At 42.6% G+C, this 22,641-nt stretch overlaps 2 protein-coding genes across 2 annotated transcripts in view; one reads left to right on the top strand and one right to left on the bottom strand.

The window, feature by feature from the left end:
• The window catches only part of LOC134799569 (myosin-I heavy chain), a 119,020-nt gene that overhangs the window by 5,249 nt on the left and 91,130 nt on the right, over positions 1-22,641 (top strand). The gene's annotated exons all lie outside the window — the stretch shown is intronic.
• Positions 1,720-7,530, bottom strand: LOC134799698 (uncharacterized). Its single transcript, XM_063772134.1, has one exon. It carries the CDS (start codon positions 7,528-7,530, stop codon positions 1,720-1,722), a length of 5,811 nt encoding a protein of 1,936 aa, XP_063628204.1.

The raw sequence follows: 22,641 nt of genomic DNA on the forward strand, positions 1-22,641 counted from the left end.
CACGTGAAAGGGCTCAATACCGTGCATTGGGCACAAAACTGTTGATAAAATCGCAGCCATAATGGCATGGGACGGCGAGTGGACACGACGTGACCCGCCCTGAGGCGGTTGCCCTTACTATCACGACTTGGAAGTGACTTTGTGACATGTTATTGTGCTTTAAACAGTTATCTCGCGTGAGAACCCGTTTTGGCTCCGTATATGTGAGAATTTAGAGGTGTACAGCATTAACCTAGTCGTAATCTGTACGCTGACACGAGATTAATTGTGCTGATTACGGCAATTAGTAGTCGCCAAAGCGTAAAAACGAGATAAAATAATAATAATAAGATAGTGTGAATACGTGGAGAAAACGAGGGGAGGCCTTTGCCCAGCAGTGGGACACTAAAGTAGGCTAAATAAAAAAAAAATAAAAAAAAGTGTGATTACGTTACATTTTCACCATAGGTACAATTTGCTGCTTACCTCAACGCTATGCTAGCATATCTTTTAACAAGAAATGTAAGAAAACCTCACTAAATTGGCCAAATTTGCCGCAACAGTTCTGACATCGTCCCAATTAACTAAATACAATGAAACAAAAACCATACAAACAAGTTATTTTCACGCATATATGGCTCGAAGCGATGTTTTATCCATCAGACGTAGAAGCTACGGCCTATAATTTACTGGTATCAAATTGCCAAATAAATAGGCAGCTGCTTCGCCTTCGGAACAGGTGTGCACGCGCCGTATTCTCTTAAAATCCTCTCTCTCACTCGCACTTACGATAACAACAATAGATATTTAGGGACGTGGGGAACAATGGACGTCAAACGATTTTTTAAGTGAGAAAAAACGCTTTTTTTAACGCTTATGTCGACACGTTTAGGTCGAACCTCTAATGAAAAGTTAGTCACGCGTTATGATAAATCACCGTTTGGAATTTGATTTTAATGGGGATTTCTTGGATCTTATTTGTTTATTCAAGCTAGAAAAAGGTATCAAAATTTTATCTTTTTCAAAAAATTCTGTTAAAAATTATTTTATTATGTATTTTTTTCATTACTTTGTTGATTGCAATATAAGTGTGAGTGTTAGGCCCTATCTTCATACATCGCAGCGGGGTGCGCAGGGGGGGGGAGAGTGGACTGTAGAAATTCTCGTAGGCGGCAGAGGATGGAGCAATAAAACAACGCAGCTGGCTTCAGATGCAGGAGGGTCGAGGTTGGAGAGGTTTCTTCTTTTCCTTTTAGTTGTTTCCTAGTCGGCTGCTGGTTCTGGACTGACGCTGAGCGGGGCGACGTACCGGCTTTTATTACTGCCTATTTTATGTACCTCGTCCCCCGCTACCCGCGTGGCGCGCATGCGCGCAGACTTCCTATCTCTTTCTAATAAGATACCTCTCTTTCTAATATGATACCTCTCTTTCTAATATGATACCTCTCTTTTCCTCGGCCCTCATGCTTTCTTTATTTAAATATTTATTAACTTACAAGTTTTATTTCTTATGCTATTCTACCTAACTTATTTTTCTAATTAGACTTTTTTCCTAATTAGCCTATTATCACATTCTTATTTGAAAGGCGCAAAGTGTGTGTCGCCGCCGGCGACCCACACTTTGCCCCTCCCGTTATGCAGAGTAACGTAATGAAACACAATAGGAGGATATTTTATTATTCACAAACTTTGGCTTATCTAAATTATATCTTAATTATTTTATTATCTAGTTACATCTTATTAATCTAAACGCGCGTCGTGTACATTTCTCCCGCCGTCGCTTCGCGAACCTACTGGTAGCACGACGATCTTCTTTGTCGGCCTCCTCAGCACGTGTCCCTTGCTCGTAGAGACGTCCACGACTCGAACCACGCCATCCTTGCCCGGGTACGTCCGCGTCACTATCCCCCGTGGCCATGTGTTACGGGGGAGGTTGGAGTCGCAGATGATGACGACGTCTCCGACGGCCGGGGCGACTCCTCCGTCGTAGGGCTCCCGCCGGTGTTGGAGTAGCGGCGCGTACTCGCGAACCCAGCGCTGCCAGAAGGTGTCGGCGAGCTGCTGGGCGCGCTTCCAGTGTTGTCGCGCGTTGGTGTCGCTCTCCTCGAAGGTGCCGGGTGCAGGTGAGTAGCAGTCCGGCCCCAGCAGGATCATGTTCGGGGTCAAGGCCGGCGGGTCCTCTGGATTCACGGCCACGTAGGTCAGCGGTCTTGAGTTGACGGTTGCCTCCGCCTCCGCCAGTAGGGTCTGCAGGGTCTCGTCGCTCGGGTACTTCTCGTGCAGCGTAGCCTTCATTGCTTCTTTGACGGTGCGCACCATACGTTCCCACACGCCCGCCATGAATGGGGCGGCGGGGGGAAGGAAACGCCAATTGATGCGGCGTGCGTGGGCGGCGTCTCTCATTGCTTCCGCCAGCTCTCGGTGTGCACCTCTGAAGGCAGTCCCGTTGTCACTCCACAGTTCGGTAGGGCACCCGCGCCGAGCGATAAAGCGGCGCAGTGCGTTGATGGCGGAGTCGGTGCTCAGTGAGGCAACCATCTCCAGGTGTACGGCCCTCGACGTCATACAGGTGAACAGTGCGACGTACCTTTTCTCTCTATGACGGCCCACTGTAACTTCTTGCGGCCCGTAGTAGTCCAGACCCGTGTATGTGAAGGGCCTAACGTGATGTGCTAGGCGCGCCGCTGGCAGGTCACCCGTAGATGGCGCCGCGGGCTTGGCGCGACGCAGGCGACACTTTGGGCACTGGGCGATCACTTGTTTCACTGTCGGTCTTATTTTCACTATATGCACACGCTGTCGCAGATCGTTAACCACTATTTCGGTGCCGCCGTGATGTAACTGTTCGTGAACGTGAGAAACATATAACTTTGTATAGTGATGTTTCCCGTGTAGCACTATAGGTCGCACTGTCTCTTCTTGTAAGTCGCCGGCCGCTATTCTGCCCCGCAGACGTATAATGTGATCGCCGTCCATATAGACACTCAGCTTGGCTAGTCGGTCGTCCTTGTCTGGCGCGCGGCCGCTTGCTATGCGCCCTCTCTCTTTTTCGTAGCTATCTTCTTGTGAGGCGCGTACTAGTAGTTTCTCGGCGGCACTTAGGTATTTGGCTTCTAACACTAAGTACTTCTTATCTTCTTGTGGCGGCTTAGCGGCGATCTTGACAGGTGTGCGTGTGTGAGTGGCACGCTTGTTCCAGGCGCCGTCTTGTGTCTCGTTTGCGCGCGTTCGTTTGCGCCTGGCCGCCGCGATAAGTTGTGTCGCGGGCCGGGCGGGGTCACGGGGTCGAGGGCGCACGAGGTCGATGAACTGTAGCACACGTGCGGTCGCACGTAGTAGTCGCGTCCACTTTGAGAAGCGCTCGAACTTAGGTATGGCCGCGTGTTTATTTTCAGGCACGGCGGCTGTCGCAGCACACGTCTCTTTTTCTTCACCAGTCACGGGAACTTCGACTTTATTCTCACGGGGCCAAGTCGATTCTTCATTGTACAGGAATGACGGGCCAACGAACCATCTGTGGCTCGTATCGAAGTCAGCTGGTGTGGCGCGGGTCGCGTCGTCGGCTACGTTGTGTGCTGTCGGTACCCATCTCCACTCGTTTTTCTTAGTGTGATCTTCTATCTCGGCGAGTCTGTGGGCCACGAACGTCTTGAATGTACGGGGCTCGGCGCGTATCCATGCTAGCGCCGTGCGAGAGTCGCTCCAGTATATTTTTGAAGCGATCTCGAAGTCGTGCTCTTGTATCACTGTTCTTGCTAGCCGTACGCCTAGGACGGCCGCCTGCAGCTCCAGTCTAGGTATGGAGATAGGCTTCCTAGGTGTGACGCGACTCTTGGCGGCGGCCAGGGCTATTTTGACTGACCCGTCGGCTCGCGTCATCCTCCAGTACACGGCGGCGGCGTATGCTTCTTCACTAGCGTCGACGAAAGTGTGTAGCTCGCGCACGGCGGCAGGCGTTGCGTCGTAGCATCTAGGTATTTTTAGGGTACCTAGGTCTCGCAGTTGTTGTAGCCACTCGCTCCAGCGCTCCCGCAGATTTTCGGGTATAGCTTCGTCCCAGCTCGTGTTATGTTGCCACGTGTCTTGCATTATTCGCTTGGCCGGCGTAGTGATAGGTGAAATCAGGCCGAGCGGGTCAAATATTGACATTATGATGCTTAGGGCTTCTCTCTTCGTCGGAGGCCGGAGGTCATTGACCACCTCGGGCTGAGCTCTTCTAGTGTTGAGGCGAAACCGGATGCTATCTTCGTTTGTGTCCCACAGCAGGCCGAGCGTTTTTTCTATCTCGCTCCCGCCGATAGGGACAGTGTTTCCCTCTCGCTCTTCGCTGCCGACGACGTCTCTTATTGCTTCATATTCGTTCGTAGCCCACCCACGCAGCTGAAACTTGGCTTGTTGGTGTACATGATCGACGTCTCTTGTCACTTGTCTTGCCTCTTCTATTGTGTTGAAGCTCTGGAGATAGTCGTCCATGTAGTGGTTGCGCTCTATTGCTCGCGCAGCCTCCGGGTACTGTGTCGCGTGCTCTCGTGCGTTTCTATTTTTGATGTATAGAGCGGTGCACGGCGATGACGACGCGCCGAATATAACTGAAGTCATGCGGTATTCTTCTGGCTCTCCCTCGCGGCGATCGCCCCTCCATAGGAAGCGGAGTGCGTCCCTGTCCTCTTCGCGTATCTTGATCTGCATGAACATCTCTTTCAGATCAGCTGAGACTGCGATGCTGTGTTGACGAAACTTCATGATGACGCCGGGTAGTGATTGCAGGAAATCTGGACCCGTGTGCAGCATGTCGTTGAGGCTGCGGCCGTGTGAGGTGGCCGCAGCATCATGGACCAGTCTTATCTTCGGCTTCTCTGGGTTGCAGACGGCGAAGTGAGGTAGGTACCACGTCCTGCCGCTTGGTGGCGTGGCCGCGCGCTCGGCGTAGCTTGAGGTAAGTAGATTGTTGACGCGCTCGTTGTATTGTTGTTTCAGGTTTGCGTCTCGATCCAGCTTCCTCTCGAGCGTGTGTAGCCGCTTCAGTGCGTCGTTGCGATTGTTGGGTATTCTTTCTTCTTGGTTGCGCCACAGTAGCCCCGTCTCGAACCTGCCGTCGGGTAAGCGGCGGCTCTTTTCTTCTAATATGCGAAGCGCTTGTTGTTCGGGATCGCTGCTCGGTCGCCTCGGCTCGATTGATAGGGACTCGAGAGCGAAATATTTCTTCATTGTTTCTTCTATGTTTTCGTTCGACTTGGCCCGCGTGAGGTGCGCACAGCAGTACGCGATCGGCTCCGCTCTAGTGGTGCGGCAGCCGTGAAGTACCCATCCTAGTAGGGTTCTTGAAGCGACGAGTTGATCGCGCCGTCCTTTTCTTATTTCCCGCGACACGATTAGCTCCCAGTTGTCTTGACCGATGAGTATTTGTGGGGTTGCGCCTTGGTAGGTTAACTTGTGCTTGAGTCCTCTGAGATGTGTGCAGCCATCTATCTCGCTCGCACCTATGGATTGTGTGGTGAAGCCCAGACTGCCGACGGTGTGCGCGTTTGGTATGCGCTGCTCCTGCCCGCCGTACTTGTTGCGTATGTAGACCTCGACCCTCCTGCTCTGATTGTGCTCCATCTCTTTCCCGCCTATGCCCTGCACCCACATTGGTTCGGTGGGGCCGTTGAGCCCGAGTGTGTCCGCCAGCGCCGAGTCGATAATTGTCACGGTGCTGCCTTCATCTAGTAGAGCGAAAGTGTCTGCTTCCGCCCGCGGGCCGCGTAGTGTGACTGGTACTATCTTCAGGTAGGCGCGTCTTGTTTGTGCTGTCGCGCAGGCGATCTGGTTCACTGCCGAGGCCACGACTTCTTCTGGCTTGCGTGGTGAGGGTGGCTCGGCAGCGGCTGCAGCGGCGGCCGCGGGTAGCGACTTCTCGTGGTGTAGTAGGCGATGATGTCTCATGGGGCAGCCCTGCTGGCCACAAGGCTTGGCGCGGCAGGCGAAGCGTCGATGCTTGCTGACGAGGCATCGGTAGCAAATGTTGTTCTTCTTGGCCACTTCCCAGCGCTCTTTCGTGTCGATCTTCATAAACTGCGGGCACGACGGCAATTGGTGCGTAGCGTGCTCACATAACGGGCACGCCGGCTTCTCTTCTTTTGGCTTCTTATTGATTTCGACTGCGGCGGCGTAGGTTCGCTCGGGCTTCTTTCTTGCACTTCTTACTTCTTTATGTTCCGTTGTATTTTCAGGCGGAGCGTAAGGCGTGCACTTGTCGGCTTCATTATTCAAAAAGTCGGCAATCTTCTTAAGTTCGGGCGTCTCTTCTCTTGTCGCTGCGTAGTCGTACCACTTGTTGCGAATTATCGGCGATAACTTGTCAACTATCGACCGCAGTAACTCGGGGTTGTAGAGATACTGCGGCTTCTTCAATATCTCGATAGTCGTCACTGTGTTAGCGATCCGGCTGGCGAATATGCACAGATCACGTGGGTTGTCGGTGAGGCGCGGCAGTCCCTTTAGCTTCTCCAGTTCGTTGACAAGTAGTGCGTCTGGCCTTCCGTATCTTCTTTCTAGTGCTTTGATGACGTCTTCTGGATGCGGCTGGCTGATGAGGAGGGCGCTGACGGCCTCCCAGGCGACACCTTTTAGACTTCTTCTTATACGGGCGACGTTTTCACTTGCGGAGAAACTGGGCGCGGACTCGTTGTACGCGGCCTTAAATTGTAGCCACTCGGTACACAGGCCACTAAACGTCGGCAGGTCAGGTATGTACTTCTTGTAAGACTTGCTGGCTTGAATGGCTTCTGTGAGGGCGGCGGTTAGCGACGACACGTCCATCGCACGAGCATCTTCGTATGTTTCCGGTCGCGCGCGTCGTCTAGTAGTGCGCGCGGCGGGCTCTTGCGTTTCTTCTATATGGGCGGCCTCTTCTAATGTTGTCGCTCGTTCGGGTCGGCGATTGAACCAGTCAGCGATGCGCTGTGGAGCGAGGTCCTCTTCCTCTTCTGACTCCTCTCTTGATGACGCCAGGTCTATTCTTTCTTGACGTATTCTCGCTAGCTCGGTTTCCGCTTGCACGCGCTTCAGTTCTAGCTCGGCTAACCTCTCCTTGGCCTCCAACTCCGCGAGGAGTCTCTTGCTGGAGGCCTTGGATCGGTGTGACCGAGCGGGCTTCGTCGGCGGTCTCGGTGGCGGCATCAGTTCGACGGGGTTGCGCTCGACGATCGTGGCGGCGAGGCTGGCCGCAGGCGTGGCCTTAATGCCCGACGTGTCAGCGGGGTGGACGGCGTTGCTCGGCCCGGGTAGGTCCTCTGGTGTGGGACGCGTCTTCCTGATGGCGCCCGTACCCGACGATGCAGCTGTGTCCAACGTCTTCGCTGAGTCCGACGTTGCGCCTGTGCCCGACGTAGTGCCTGTGCCCGACGTAGTGCCGGTGCCCGACGTGGTGCCGGTGCCCGACGTGGTGCCGGTACCCGACGTGGTGCCGGTGCCTGACGTGGTGCCGGTTTCCTCGGAGCTCGGAGATTTTGCGGTATTTTCTGACGACTCTTCATCTTCCTTGTTGTGGTTGTTTCTTGTTACTACCATCTTGCTGTGTTCTTGCTTCAGAGATCCGGCTTCGACGAGGACCAAACAATGTGAGTGTTAGGCCCTATCTTCATACATCGCAGCGGGGTGCGCAGGGGGGGGGAGAGTGGACTGTAGAAATTCTCGTAGGCGGCAGAGGATGGAGCAATAAAACAACGCAGCTGGCTTCAGATGCAGGAGGGTCGAGGTTGGAGAGGTTTCTTCTTTTCCTTTTAGTTGTTTCCTAGTCGGCTGCTGGTTCTGGACTGACGCTGAGCGGGGCGACGTACCGGCTTTTATTACTGCCTATTTTATGTACCTCGTCCCCCGCTACCCGCGTGGCGCGCATGCGCGGATCGAGAGAGATCGGCGCATGCGCGCAGACTTCCTATCTCTTTCTAATAAGATACCTCTCTTTCTAATATGATACCTCTCTTTCTAATATGATACCTCTCTTTTCCTCGGCCCTCATGCTTTCTTTATTTAAATATTTATTAACTTACAAGTTTTATTTCTTATGCTATTCTACCTAACTTATTTTTCTAATTAGACTTTTTTCCTAATTAGCCTATTATCACATTCTTATTTGAAAGGCGCAAAGTGTGTGTCGCCGCCGGTGACCCACACTTTGCCCCTCCCGTTATGCAGAGTAACGTAATGAAACACAATAGGAGGATATTTTATTATTCACAAACTTTGGCTTATCTAAATTATATCTTAATTATTTTATTATCTAGTTACATCTTATTAATCTAAACGCGCGTCGTGTACAATAAGTGTACTTCGAAACAATACCCTAAGTTGCCGTTTATTGGTATCTTGACATCTGGATAAATGACCTTACCTACAAAGTAAGTAAATAGCAGATGTCATCCAATAACTTGCAAAAAACCTGCAGAAATGATGTCAATTACTACAAGGTGCAAACCGTATCTTTATGTATAAATTTCATCGACGTCCGATAAATGGCTATCGATATAATTATGCGAAAGGTGCGCGTCCCGCTCCACTCGTTGGCTCAGCAGCTGTGACAGATTCGTATTTTTTGCACGATCTCCAGACATCGATTTGCAATATATTTTAAGACAAGCGACCTTTACTTCGCTTCCTACCTGCTTTGAGGGCATAATCGCCCGCTGTTGTAGGTTGTAGGCAATCCACTCCATCGACGTCGCGTTTCTAACGCAGACCGCTAATCGATTTTTAATAACAGGCAATTTTGCTCTTTTTAGCACTCCAAAAAGCATCGAATTTCCAAGTCATGCAGCTATTAATTTATTCTGAAATATTCAACCGGCGATGAAACATGAAGCCAAACATGTAAATGTAGTTTCAACGATTCCACTTGACTTGTAGATTGCGTGAAGCGTAACATCTGGTGGCCATCTTCAATGTCGGCTAAATTCCGAAAACCGTCGCTTCTCTTAGGGCATCAAAGGACCGAGTACGGGGGCCCCGAAATAGCCAGTGCCTCTTAATAGCTCGTGGCTGCTGGCAAACGCGATAAAGATACAAATTGCCGTTTAAAGGAAACTCGAGACGAAGAATAAAGAGAGCCCAGCAATTAAGGTTCTCACAAATTAACGAATCTAAAAAGAACACCACTCTACTACAGTTTTAATTCAGAACGTACAATTAAATACTGTACCATGATCTTCTTGACGCGAATCGAACACGAGAATAAAACGAAATTGTAATTATGACAAATAAGGCTCTTAGGCACTTATTTAAAACAAAATATAAAATTGCTGCTGTCATGTGTCATATGTATGTAGTTACATTTACATATTTTCTTATAATACCTATACTCCAAACAAGTGCTATCTTCGGACTAGATCTAAATAACATCAAGATCGCAACATGTAGCGCGGGATTTGGTTTTAGATTTCAGTCTGTATATAAATTACGACGATATTGGTAACCTAGCTAAAGCCGCGCTCAATTTCTAAACCGTACTGAATGCCATCGGAGAATTCGAACGCCTTGACAACAGAAATTGGTCTTTACGCCGAACTTATTAACCTTCATAACCCGAATTGTATTTACCGATTCCCATGAAGTCTCTGAGTAAACAGCCATTGTGATGTCTAATAGAGTGACCATCCGTCCGTGTCTCCTGACTTTCCCTTTGGTAATTTGCCTCGACCGTGGCCGGTGACATTGCCCATCAATCATAAACCTCTTTGTTGAAAATGCATGGAAATCAACCGCAACCCGCTCTGCCTATCTAGTGCTTCCTTCCTGAAGCTTATATCTGCATTTTCCTATTTTAAATTTTCAGCCTTATTTGGACGTTATAAAGCAACTTTTCCTATTATACAGTGGTGAATATTATGATGTTGCTAATAAGCAGTTGCCATATATAGAATACATATAAACGTTTATGTTTTGTTTTATGGTTATTTTTATAGTTAAGGATATTGCTGACCTGACCTAACTGAACTGTATAATAATATCATTATCATTTTAACTACCTACTCTAGAGGTAGTTTTCTAGGCTGCAGTACATTAGTTTGTTTTGCTTTGAATGTTATTCTTAGTAGTGAAATAGAGATACCTATTTACGATTATTTTCTCAGGACCGGGTTTATCTGATGTAGAACGGATTAAAGAGATTTAATACCAGTTTCATTATCTGAGCTTAGCTGTCCAGGAAGATTACAGAATACTCATTAGTAAATGTATAAATAAATTTTAAATTGAGTTTGTAATAAAGCTCCTTATCCTCCTTAACAAGATTCCCAATAAATTTTAAAGGCTCTAGATAAAAGCCAAAATATATTACTCTTGATTTTTTTTTCAAAACTATTCATACTTGAATAAAATAATGCGTAATCTAATGTTTATCAAGCAAACGGGGTTTAAGATAAGACTAAATCCGGGATTCCCTTCGAAACGGAAGGCTAAACTGGAAGACGGAAGCATTAAATCTCACAAGAAATGCCAACATGAAACTGTCAGTACCCGGGATGTTTGTGCAGTCACGGCGTTTAAAATATCCTCTGGTCATTAACCGGACACCAACCAGTGTCTTATCAGTGGCACCGCGCTGACGGCCTTATCAGCCCCGACCGGGATAATAGGAATACCTTTATTGTTGTAGTTGTCTTTGTTAAATCTCTTGGTAGTAGAATGGAACATAGATTTAGCTCTGGAGCTTTTTAATTGTAAAGGAATATACATGATACCGAATTGTTGATACCAATTTTATCGTACTCGTACACAGATAAATTTAATTGACAACATTAAAAATGTAGGGTGCTACTTTTTATTATCTTAATACGCGTAAGGTCCAACTATAAGTCGTCATTATCGACAACCGACATGGTGCCTTTAGCCTGAGAAAGTCTCAAATATTTTTGGCCTTTTCCACACAACATTTACGAGGAGGAAAATTCAGAAGATTAATATTTTCCAAACTTTCGTTGTTTCAAACCGAGATTATTTAATATTTGTGATCATAGCACAGTTTCCAAACTTTATCCAATTACGTTTGACTTCAACAAACTGCGACAGTTGCCGTCACTGTCAGGAAGGTATTCAAATTTACTGGCTGCTAACTTTTTATACCGTTTCTCAAAAATAATTGTCGTAGTACTAAAGTTCAATAAGAAGGAATAATGCCGTTACTATTTCGTTTCTTGGTAAACCTACCACCGCATTGCGTTAGCCGAAAACAATAAAATTTGACCTGTATCATTGTTGTAACAAGTATGAACATTCTTCGTTCACGCCATAAATGTATGTTTACATTTGACGGCGTGTCCTGCTGAGGCCACAACGATCAGTTTCTACCGGCTTTGTATCGAATGATAACTTGATAACTCATTTTGCAACCTAGTCGACAGAAATTAATTATATTGTAGATAATCCCAGTCTATTAAAATACTAATCTTCCTGTCCCAATTACGTTCCTGCCTTCATATGGTAATTTTATTGGTACAGTACATGTTGACATATTATATTAAATAATATTAATAAATTTAGCTAATCGGTAAATTAAGATATCTTCATATTGTTTCCGCCCCGTTGTGATTAACACACTTTAAAATAACTTTAATTTACTTTCTACTTATAGTATAAGGCAATGATGTTTTCTAAATATTAGGCAACAAACAACTATCCGCAAATGCTGAAACATTTTGCAACAAAACCAACTCCTACTACTTTTCATCTGTTTCATTATAATAACAAATTACATTCCTATCGATTTACATGTATTACGGCATAAATATTTACTTTCTCGAAGCGATGACCCAAAAATTGTTCGGCACTTAAGACTAAACAATGAAACCAGAAGGGTAATAAAATGTAAGCACGTGGTCAGGTCGTTGGCCCCATGGCCAAAACCCCCCACTGGCCCGCACGTGCGTTTGTTTAACTGCTTGCTTTAAAAATTAGATCCCTGGTAATAGGTATGGGAAATATGGAAAAATAGGTCAGTGCGTTGAGAGATGTTATTTTGAATCTTATGACCTACACATTACGATACCATCAACACATTTAGCAAAAGTTTATGTGGGCGTTCGTTTTCAAATATGTACTTTTCTACTCTACACGAGGAAACGACAGTTATTAATAAAGAGATTTAGCTAATTTAAAATTAGTTGCAAGTGAAGCTTCGGAAATGACAGAATGTTATAATATAAAAATCTTATAACTTCTTCCTATTTTCTCCTTATTTGTTTATATACATTAAAACAATTTGACCAATTTATGCTAGCCTATTCTACCTAGGTTCACGTGCTACGGGAAATTGACTTTTTGATGTTACTGAATTTATCATAAAACTAAAATTTAGGACCAAAACAAGCCCCTGGAACAATTAACCATTATGTTGCTCCTTCAAGTGACATGTACATATTTTGTTTTGCTTCGTTAGTTGCACGGTCCAAAGCTAGCATGGGTGAGGAGAAATAAAACAAAAGTGACACCATTTAGTATTTTCACAGAGCAATGACGCTGTCGGAAAAGCTTCAGACGTTCATTTCGTTGTCTCGCCATGCATTTTCAACAAACATGTAATACTAAAACATGTAAAATCTGAATTTACACAAACATTTGGCCAGTTTTCTGTTGTTACAAGTTACAACACCACTGAACGATATTAAAAGCCCTTTTAATCAAGTAAACACTTCGTCATTAGACATTTAGCAGTGACCCTAAAGCCATTGCAATACAACACGAGTCACGTAAACAAAAGCGCTTGAACCATGTTAGCTGAAGGGTCCTCTGATCGAAGCAAACAGGGCTGCCCTTCCGACTGCTATCTATTGGAGAGCGTTCACCGCAAACTATTGGTGAGATCTGCGATTGCGAACAGTTTTATCGGCTGCCGGTGTCACAGTTCTTCTGGTTCGCGTGAATGAACGGTACTCTTGCTGGGTAAGCAATGCAATACTAATCCAGGCCGAGTGTCCGACCCAGAGCCTTTTGTCCGCCCGCCTGTTTGCCCTCATCCACTCGCAAACAACTCGGAAAATACCATTTTGCCTCATTTATTTAAGTGCTTGCTTGACATACAACAAAGGCATTTTCATTACGTCCTTAGAAGAACAATTCTAATCGACTTGGATTTCCTAATAATAAAAAAGTTACAGCATAAGGTTATCTTGTCACATCCATCTCTACACTTATTTATCATGCAATTCATTATATGAAACGTTTCGTCCTCCCTTTGACTTTCCGTGCCACCCGTTGATTGAATATTTATAAGACATGATATACATTGTCGATATCCGTTTAATCACTAAACTTAATCATGCGGGAGTAAGTAATTGCGTAAACTGTTGACTCAATGTAATTAAGCTTGTTTTTGCTTACGGCGATCGGGTATCAAACGAACCGCCTGTGTACGCTTTTCCATGGTTACGCTTAACCGCATGTTACTTACACGAAGACTTTCCTAACATCAGATCGCAATCGTAATCTTAGAAGCCAAGGCTAACTTTTTAACAGGACGCCTACATACCTTACTATGAATGTGTTTTACTATAGTTAATTTCCAGAAAGTCTGTGGTCTTTCTTGATTTCACATACTGATAAGTACCTACTACTTTTTCTGGTCTGGTTATGCTTTATGCTATCAATCAATTGGTCTTCAACAAGCAAGTAAATAATCATCGCAGCTAGCTAAAACGTATAGTTAACGTACCTACCTGTCTCCTAGCTTTGAAACAGGCTCGAATTCTAGAACGTAATTTATGGACTTGTAAATAAATGTACAGAACGGCCAAAATAGCGTGTTGTTGCAGTATACGGGTGTTCTACTCATATGAAGACAAAAAGTCGTATTTCTATACGAGCTCCATAGTTAGGTTACGAAAGGTTTTTAGGCTTACGGTGCGATGGGAGTTTTGTAGTAGACATGCTAATAAGTCCCCCTCTTGGGGATGATTCACTGACATTACGGTATTAGGAATAAAACATAAACAAATGATGTAGTTAATACAACTTAGCCAAGTGTGTAGTAATGATTGGTCAATATTAAAATGATGTTACGCTTAAATAGTAAAGAGTATATGCAACGCAGTTCGCGTGACGATGTTCTATGCAAACGATATTCACATACTCTGGTCCTAATCATGATAGCATAAGTACATAGTATATCGCTGGAGGCAAAAACTTATTTAGACACACAATTGTAAGCTCTACAACTTGGTAATAAGAACATTAATTGGTAATATTTCTGTACAATCGGCACCCACTAAAAGGAGCGGTTTTTCACACTTCCACGCCTATCTGCGATATGTAGATATAACGGTTTTTTGTAGAACGCTTGTTAAGTTTTCTTTGTATGCATTGTTGTAACCGTCAATTATCTTGCACTAAAAAAGCTCCCAGTGCACGGTAACGAACTGTTTATTATTACGTGCCTGCATCAGAATTGTATCTAAGTACTGAGGTTTTCAGATTTAAAGTAATTCTGCTCTAAATTTCAGTCAAAATTCGGTTGTCAACAGACAACTGAGACAACCGACAACGTCGGCTTTTCGCTTATGTACGAAGCTTTTTTTAAATACAGTATTGTGTTTTTTTAACTATGTATTGGATTATTGCTCAAATATCCGATTTAAATTTGGCTTGCATATCGAATACATATTTTTGATCTTATTTCAAAAGACCATAATATGGAAATATTATTTCCGTAGCACAAAGTAAACTGTCACTTACTTATCGGAAATATGCCGCCAGCTGTTAGCGATATTAAACGCAAATACACTGCTCATTTGTATACACGATTTATACACTCTACAAGTAATATATCCTTGTAAGATAAACGTATGTATGTACCTAATACATCGTACGGTGCAACTTGGGAGTCATTTTAATTAAGATTGGCGGTAATAGGGCAAACATTGTCAAGATTTATTAACTCTACAACTTGGTCGAAGTACACTCGACAACAATGTTTCAAAGTCTTGCCAAAAGTTTCATAATACTAAATTAGATACGCCACTCTCATAAATTAACTGAAAATTTCATTTATGATTTTTTTTGTAACAATTGTAATACGGAATTAAGCATGTCGTTCACTTGAAACTTGAAACACGCGACGAACATTTTGGGTCGTAAGCTGCCGCGCGGTATTGTAATATAATAATAATTCTGGCATGTGTTCTTCCGAAGGTAGCGTATCTGCTGTAGTATTACTCATTGTTCTTGCTAGTGACACTGGTAAATGATCCGGTGTTCGGAACGTGTTCTTGTCGGCATTATCGTAAACAGGCCTCCATCGTAAAGATCGCCGTGATTGCACGTTTTACGCTTAGACCATAGTCAGTTTAGTCTTTTTTACAACAACGTCCGTGTTTGATTTTGATAACCAATTACAAGACAGCGATTTTACGGTGGATTGCGATTACGGCGAACACGGCGTATAAATCACTTATGTGCTTGAATTTCGATCTACGTCGTAAATCAGAGCTTAATAACGACCTCGAGCTGCGTACAGAACCTAACACCTGCCTGATCTTTTTAAATTTGTATGAAGTCTACGTTTTAACCTGAGACAGTTGAGGCCTAAATATTATAATTAAAGGGGGTTAAAGCGAGATGGCTCTGGGCATTTTCATTTTAAGTTATCAACTTATCACATAATTAACATACCATATTCCCCCATTAAGCTTTCATTAAGGAAATGGTCATTAAAAACTAGGCCACGCTCCACTTGTATCCAAATTAAACAAATTGGTCACTTTTGCGAGAAAACGTATGAAATAACTCGTCAATAACAAAATTGAAACAACAATCTTAAAATAAATCGCAAAACGTAAACACCAAACACACGTCGGAAGCCCATGTGCTTTCCTTCATACACAATCAATCGTAATCAGCTAAACTAACACTTTTCTTTATACCATGCCTGGATTAAAACAAAATATGGGGGCATTTGCAAAACCGCTATATAGCTCCATCTTTGTTAAGCTAAGCAGATAAGTATAGTTTAAAGGAAGCAATAACCAAAATGACTACTCCTATTACAAAATTAAGATGAATTACATCAATCCGTTAATTATAACGTTCCTCCGGTTCCTCGTCAGTCGGTAAAATCCTACCATCGACAAAGCTTTTATTGCACTGAGAGAAAAAACTAACAAAAACACACTTAGAATTACAAAAATAAAACTTAATCCGGGGACAAGGAGAGTCAACTAATAGGAACAAATTGACTTTTGCAATTTCCATTTAGTAGGAAATACAACTTCTGTATTTGTAATTTGAAGTATGCTAGAGTAATTTCAGAAATTTGGTTTTGTTATTCCGAGAGGTGCTTTAGCAATATCGGAGGTGATGACGTCATGGGTGAAAACTAACCGTTTTGTAATTCTAAGCGTGCTTTAGCAATATCGGAGACGATGACGTCATAGGTTTTACTAAACTGTACTGCGATTCCAAGCTAGCTGTTGTTATTCTAGAGATAATGACGTCACAGGCAAAAACTAAACTGTTTGCAATTCCTCCGCCCCTAGCAAACGGGCGGCGCGAGAGCATGTCGCGCGCGTGGTAGCTACCCGTCTCTATTTCTGTCTGTATGAATAAAAAAAGCATTTGGTAGTATATCTCTGTACTAAAGAGGCACTATAAAAGCCTGTCGAGATATTCTACCCATTCCTTTCTTATTCATACAGTCAGAAAGAGACTAGTAGTTATTACGCGCGCAACATGCTCTCGCGGCGCACCTGTGCTAGGGAGGTTGGAATTGCAAACAGTTTAGATTTACCTTTGATGTCATTATCACTAGAATAACAACAGCTAGCTCGAAGTTGCAGAACAATATATTCCTGTAGACCCCAACTACACAGTAGGTCGCGGGTTAATATGTCCATGGCCCACAATATATCCTAAATTTATTATTTAACTTAAGTATGTTTTAAACAAAGAAGACACGAGACACGCCCGCCCGACATCCGACACAATACTAACTCTAACCAAATGAACGTAGCAAGTAGCTGTGTTGGTATTACAAAACTCGTTTAGTGATTGGTACAACAATGAACATAAACACAACAAGTCTATCTACTAAATACCAGTAAACTTTGTAATGTCGCTATAGTAACAACTGAATTGTTATTTTAAATGGGGTAATGTTATTCCCGCGAACTCGTTTTTTAGATATTACAAAACTATGTAAGTGAGACATTTACTAAAATCATAACTTGAAATCACAGATGCTTTTTTCCAAAAATCACAAACTTTACTAGTAAAAATCGGAGAATTTTAGTAGTAATAAAAATGGATTGTAACAAATACTGAACTTTGTTTAATGCTCCATTTACTAAAGTCTGTTTGCTGAAATTAGATTTAGTATTACTGAGCTGTTTGTAGAAATAAATAAATTTTACAGAAATAGTGAAACTTCCATGATTACTACTAAAACTTCATTTTTTCCCCCAGTACAGAACTGTTTATTAATTCCTGGTGGTGATTTTTCTCTCAGTGTGTACATAGCAGCTCGTATTATCCACAAACGCTACAACAGCTAAACATGTACAATATCATATCAGTGTACATCATTCGTCTTCCTCATTTCCTCACATATTTAGTTTAGGTAGTAAAGTATCTAAAACGTTATCCGAAACGGCTGGAAACCTCGTAAATCTGCAGAATGCAGTGTTCCGCTGCAGGCGCTTTATCTATTCCCAAAATATTTAGTCTCCAGCTCCAATCAGCACCTTATATAACTTGATCCCTAGACACGTAACAACTGTGCACAAATAGACGTCAGACTTATGTTGGTCTGTGTCGGTGTTTTGAACAACAGTCCGGTCTGTATCGAACCGGGACCAACGGAAATTGCTCATTGCGCACACGCTTTTTAATAGTTTTTAATGACCATTTCCTTAATGAAAGGTTAATGGGCGAATATGGTATGTGAATTATGTGATAATATGGGGAAGTTTAAATATTTTACGGTGCATAGTACAGCAGTTATGGTTTCCTTATTATAAATCATACTTTTGTTTGTTTTCCTGCTAGTCCAAGAATTCTATGCACCTATTACACTTGATACCTACTGAACTGAAATTCGATGTTCAATGTGCGGCGCGGCACATGACGTGCGGTCAAACTCATTTTGCCAGCCTCAGCCAATAGTGATGTATGGGAATATTGGCGATCCATTGCCGGCCGCTAAAATGGCAGTCTCGAAATGAATAAACCCGGCAACAATATGTATCTATCTGGCCTACAAGGCATTTTTATTTTCCAAAGACATTTTTCTTAATCCTGCCAAAGAAATAATGGCCGCCATCGCGGGCCCCCTGGAAAGCTCCCGCGATAAATCCTAATTCACTCACTCACGCGACCTGCAGTTCGGCAGTTCCTTGCGTTTATCCTTCGTTAATGCTTAATAGGTTGGCGTGCTTCAAACCGAGCTGAGTAATCAATTGCAGTTGGGTGCAGTTTGTTTCTTGGTTTTATTTTATTTTAGTGAAATTGTAATGTTGATATTTTTTAAGATCCGGTGGAAGTTATCTTTTCTATTTATATATTTTTACTTTTTATATACTGTACCCTATAATATTTTGTTATCTTCGGAACTTTACAATTTCGACAATTTTAGTAGCCCGGATAGAATCATCCATTAAAAACGCATGACCGGATTTGCCGCCAGTGATCCAAGCACCGCCGCTTCCGCGCCATCTGTTTTAATTTTAAATCAAACTATTTAGTATGTCAATCACGCGCATCGCGAAGTTCAAAAACCTCGATCTCTTACTGAAAATATCTGTCACAAACTATTTATACAAGTCTCAATTCTTTTCACCTATATACAAATTGTAGATATTCAATAGAATAGAGCTAATACTGAACAAATGTTAAGCCTGCATGAACTTTGATACTTCTAAAAGTTTTGATACAAAATGATGATGCATATTATGCTACATACAAACAGCAACACTCTTTAACTGTCCATCGGTGGACCTTATGCATTTTGTAATAAGGTTTACGAACTGTCAGTTAACAGTGTAGTCAATACCCAAGTAACATTTTAGTCCTATAATTTTAGTGTTTATCGCTAAAAGCTTGTATAGACGTCGTATTAAGGTCGGTCGTATAAAAGCGTTTGGCAACACCTTTTTGCTCTATAGGCTTATACAGCTAATATATTCTATTATAGAATATATTACGTCACACGTTTAGGGGGAGGGAGGGGGTCAAGAAAATGTGACATATTGTGACATGGGGGAGGGGGGAGACACAAACTTTGTGACGTCACTTTAACTTCATCAGTAACCGAAATTTTTTTTTAAATTATTTTATTCGCTGTACATTTAAATAACAAGTTTTTAAAACGATAATGGTTTTTTTCTTTTAATTTTCTTTCCTAAGCAGTTTTGGGTTATAAAATTACTGATATTTATATCGTCAAAAATATTTTGATAAAATATTAATAATACTTAGGTACTTACTTCATTCGATTTGGCGATTTCGTAGAAAAAATGTGACGTCACACTAGGGGGGAGGGGTTTGCCAAATGTGACCAAATGTGACAAGGGGGGGGGGGGGGTCAAAAAACCTAGAAATTCGTGTGACGTAATTAATGGATGACCCCTAAGCAATTGATGTAAAGGTTTACTTCATCATTTTATAGAGCCGTTATGCCTATAACAGGTGTACTATAACAGGTTCAAATATAACCACTATAGAGCAATATTACTGTATAATAGTATTTGGAATCACTTTTATGCAACTAATTTGCGCTATTAAGGTTCCCTTTGTAGCCGCTATAGTTTTTGTAACGGTGCGTGTAACGAAGCGTTACACTATCGACCTTCATACTATTTCTGACACCATACAAATTCTAAATTCCCTTTTGAAATTCAAATCCTATTCCAAATTCCATTCAATGATTTTTATTTTCAGTTCGATTCCATACTCTGATCGATAAACATCATTTAATCTAACAGACTGTACTTCCCAAGTTTCTAAACACGACCGTTTAAGTGTGATTTTTATTAGTAAACGTAATAATTCATAAGTGCGTGCAGTTCAGTTTAGTGCTCGTTTTATGGCCCTGCACACCTTCCAGATATATATCTACATCATCACCAAGGCACATATTGTAAGTTATTTGATTTCTAACCTTCTGAATTACGAAAGTGTTTTTATACATACCTATCTGTTAACACGTAACCTGTATTGTTACAGGTGCCTTTTTATTTAAATAATAAATACCCCTCATCGCTCTGGATCCTGCCTTTTCATTCCCATCATCCCCGTGAGGCTCCTCTACCTGCCCCCTCACACTGGCGCCACCAACGTGCTCAAACCCGGACCTGACAAGACACCCACCCGCCTACGACGCTGAGCAGCCCGTTCCAGTTCCTCCGTGCCAGCACCTGCTCCTACCCAACAACCGCAACCAGCTGTTCCAGTTCTACATTTTTCCTTTTTCTACCAATTTTTTTTTTTTATATTGTTTGTAATTGCTAGCTTTAAGATCTTTTCAAAATTCTAAAAGGTTATAGTCGACCCAACTCAAATTTTCGCAATATCTCTCGGCCTAACATCATTTTATTTAATTTTCTATTTTACAACCAACCTTTTATCTAATCCTCAACCGTTTAACCAAAATTCCCCCCTTAAATAACCAATTACATATACATAATCACGCATCTATCATCATTCATCATCTTATACCAATTTATCTATATCTATTTTCTAATCCCTATTATGCCAGCGTCCAACGCTTTTTGTCGCGCCACGTAACAAAACTCTTAACATAGTGATTACACAAAACATCTATCACATACAATTACACAATCCAAGATTTCCACTGAAATCTCACAAATTGGTTTCAATCCTAAGTGTTTTTAAAACTCCTTGGAGTCACTGAAGTGCGAGCCAATCCTGACTTACGGCAGTACTGTTGGAGATAATCCGATAGCTTATCCTTCACCCGATTAAATAAATATACACAACTAAGCCTAATATCACAATAAACTTCTCCTTTCGATTCAATAAAAAATAAAATTTAATAACTACATATTTTATTTATATTGATAACATCAGTTAGGTATTCTCTTCGTGATAGGTATCCACTTTAATAAACAATGAATCCAGCACTATTAAATAAACCTGAACTCATCTATGAGCTCAAACTCAGGAACATTCAGTTCCCAGCCACCGCGCAGGCTGATGATTTAAGACAGCTCCTCACTCCAAATTTATTCGCGGACCCGTGTTCGAATCTCTCCAGCCCATATGATCTTGAACAGGATATCACCGAAATTAGCAGATGCCTCACAATAGTTTCTTCTCAGCTACAGCTTGCGACCACCAACCAAGCGAAGCACGATAGAATAGCGGTTTTCTTATTTCATTTATATAACAGAATAGAACGTCTCTATATTACCACTGAATTATCTCCAGAAATTATTGACAACTATTCGAAAATATGCGAATTATTGTCAAAATGTCAAACAAAATTTAACATGTCACAACCGTCAACAACAACGTCAACTTACGCGTCAGCAACCTCTTTGATAGATGATTCCACAAATTTAGACCTACTTGCTCGAAAATTAACCAACCTCTCTGAAGCAAAACCAAGCGATTTTAAAAAATTCAACTATAAAGGCGATAGTTGCCCTTATGATTTTATTCGAAACATCGAAGAGTTTGCAATTGCGCGTAACATTGACGACAAACGCTTACACAAATATATATACGATTTTTTATCAGGCATTCCTTTAGATTGGTATAGGTCAAAGAAAACAACCCTTACAGATTGGAAAACATTTAAAACCCACTTCTTAAAAGATTTCGAATTACATGACCATGACCACAACTTACTACAAAATATACATTCCCGTAAACAAAAACAACATGAACGAATAATAATGTATTTTTCAGCCATGGAAGCCCTCTTTTCCAAATTACATGAACCCCTTTCTGAAAAACAAAAAATAGATATCCTCCGTAGAAACATGAGCCCTTATTACAGTTCCAGATTAGTTCCTACAAATGTTACGTCTATAGACACATTATTCCAATCGTGCAAATGGTACGAAAGCTGTAATACTACCTCTACTTACAGCTCTAGCAACTATACCAACATTCAACAAGATTCTAACCATACCCCCTGTTCGGTACTTTTGTATATGTACGCACAAATACTACGTATTTTCTTTTCATTATTTTTAAATCGGTTAATACTTTAATCGACTAGCATATTCCAAAACGGGATACGCCTGCAACGGAACGCTTTTTTGAAAGCGCGCAACACTGGAAGCTCGAGTGTTGCCATATACACATTCCTAACGATATCATAATCGAAATCGCCGCCGCTGACTGCTCGCTCCGTAAGCTTGAGCCATATAAAGACCCAAAATCAAAGATCAAAGTGTTCAGCACAAATAGAAGAAGTCTAGCGACGCCAGCCTATGAGATTACTACATTCATCATCGAAGGACAGGGGCCCCTGGGTAGCGGTATTCACGTCACACACCAGGTTAGTCCCAAATTCTGGATTATGCTAGTCTAGATATCAAATTATTCAACATAATTGTGTTCGAGCCGGATCTTACTATCTGGTATCGTTGTATACTTAATATTTGTGCTGTACAATAGTAATTTCAAGTAAATTCCTTTGTCTTTGTTCGTAAGCTTGCGAGAACCTACCTC

Source organism: Cydia splendana, chromosome 18 (genome assembly GCF_910591565.1).
Source record: "Cydia splendana chromosome 18, ilCydSple1.2, whole genome shotgun sequence".
Lineage (NCBI taxonomy): Eukaryota > Metazoa > Arthropoda > Insecta > Lepidoptera > Tortricidae > Cydia > Cydia splendana.

Bases quoted from the DNA above. Each gene is read 5' to 3' on its own strand.
- LOC134799698 (XM_063772134.1), bottom strand. From the start codon at position 7,530: ATGGTAGTAACAAGAAACAACCACAACAAGGAAGATGAAGAGTCGTCA.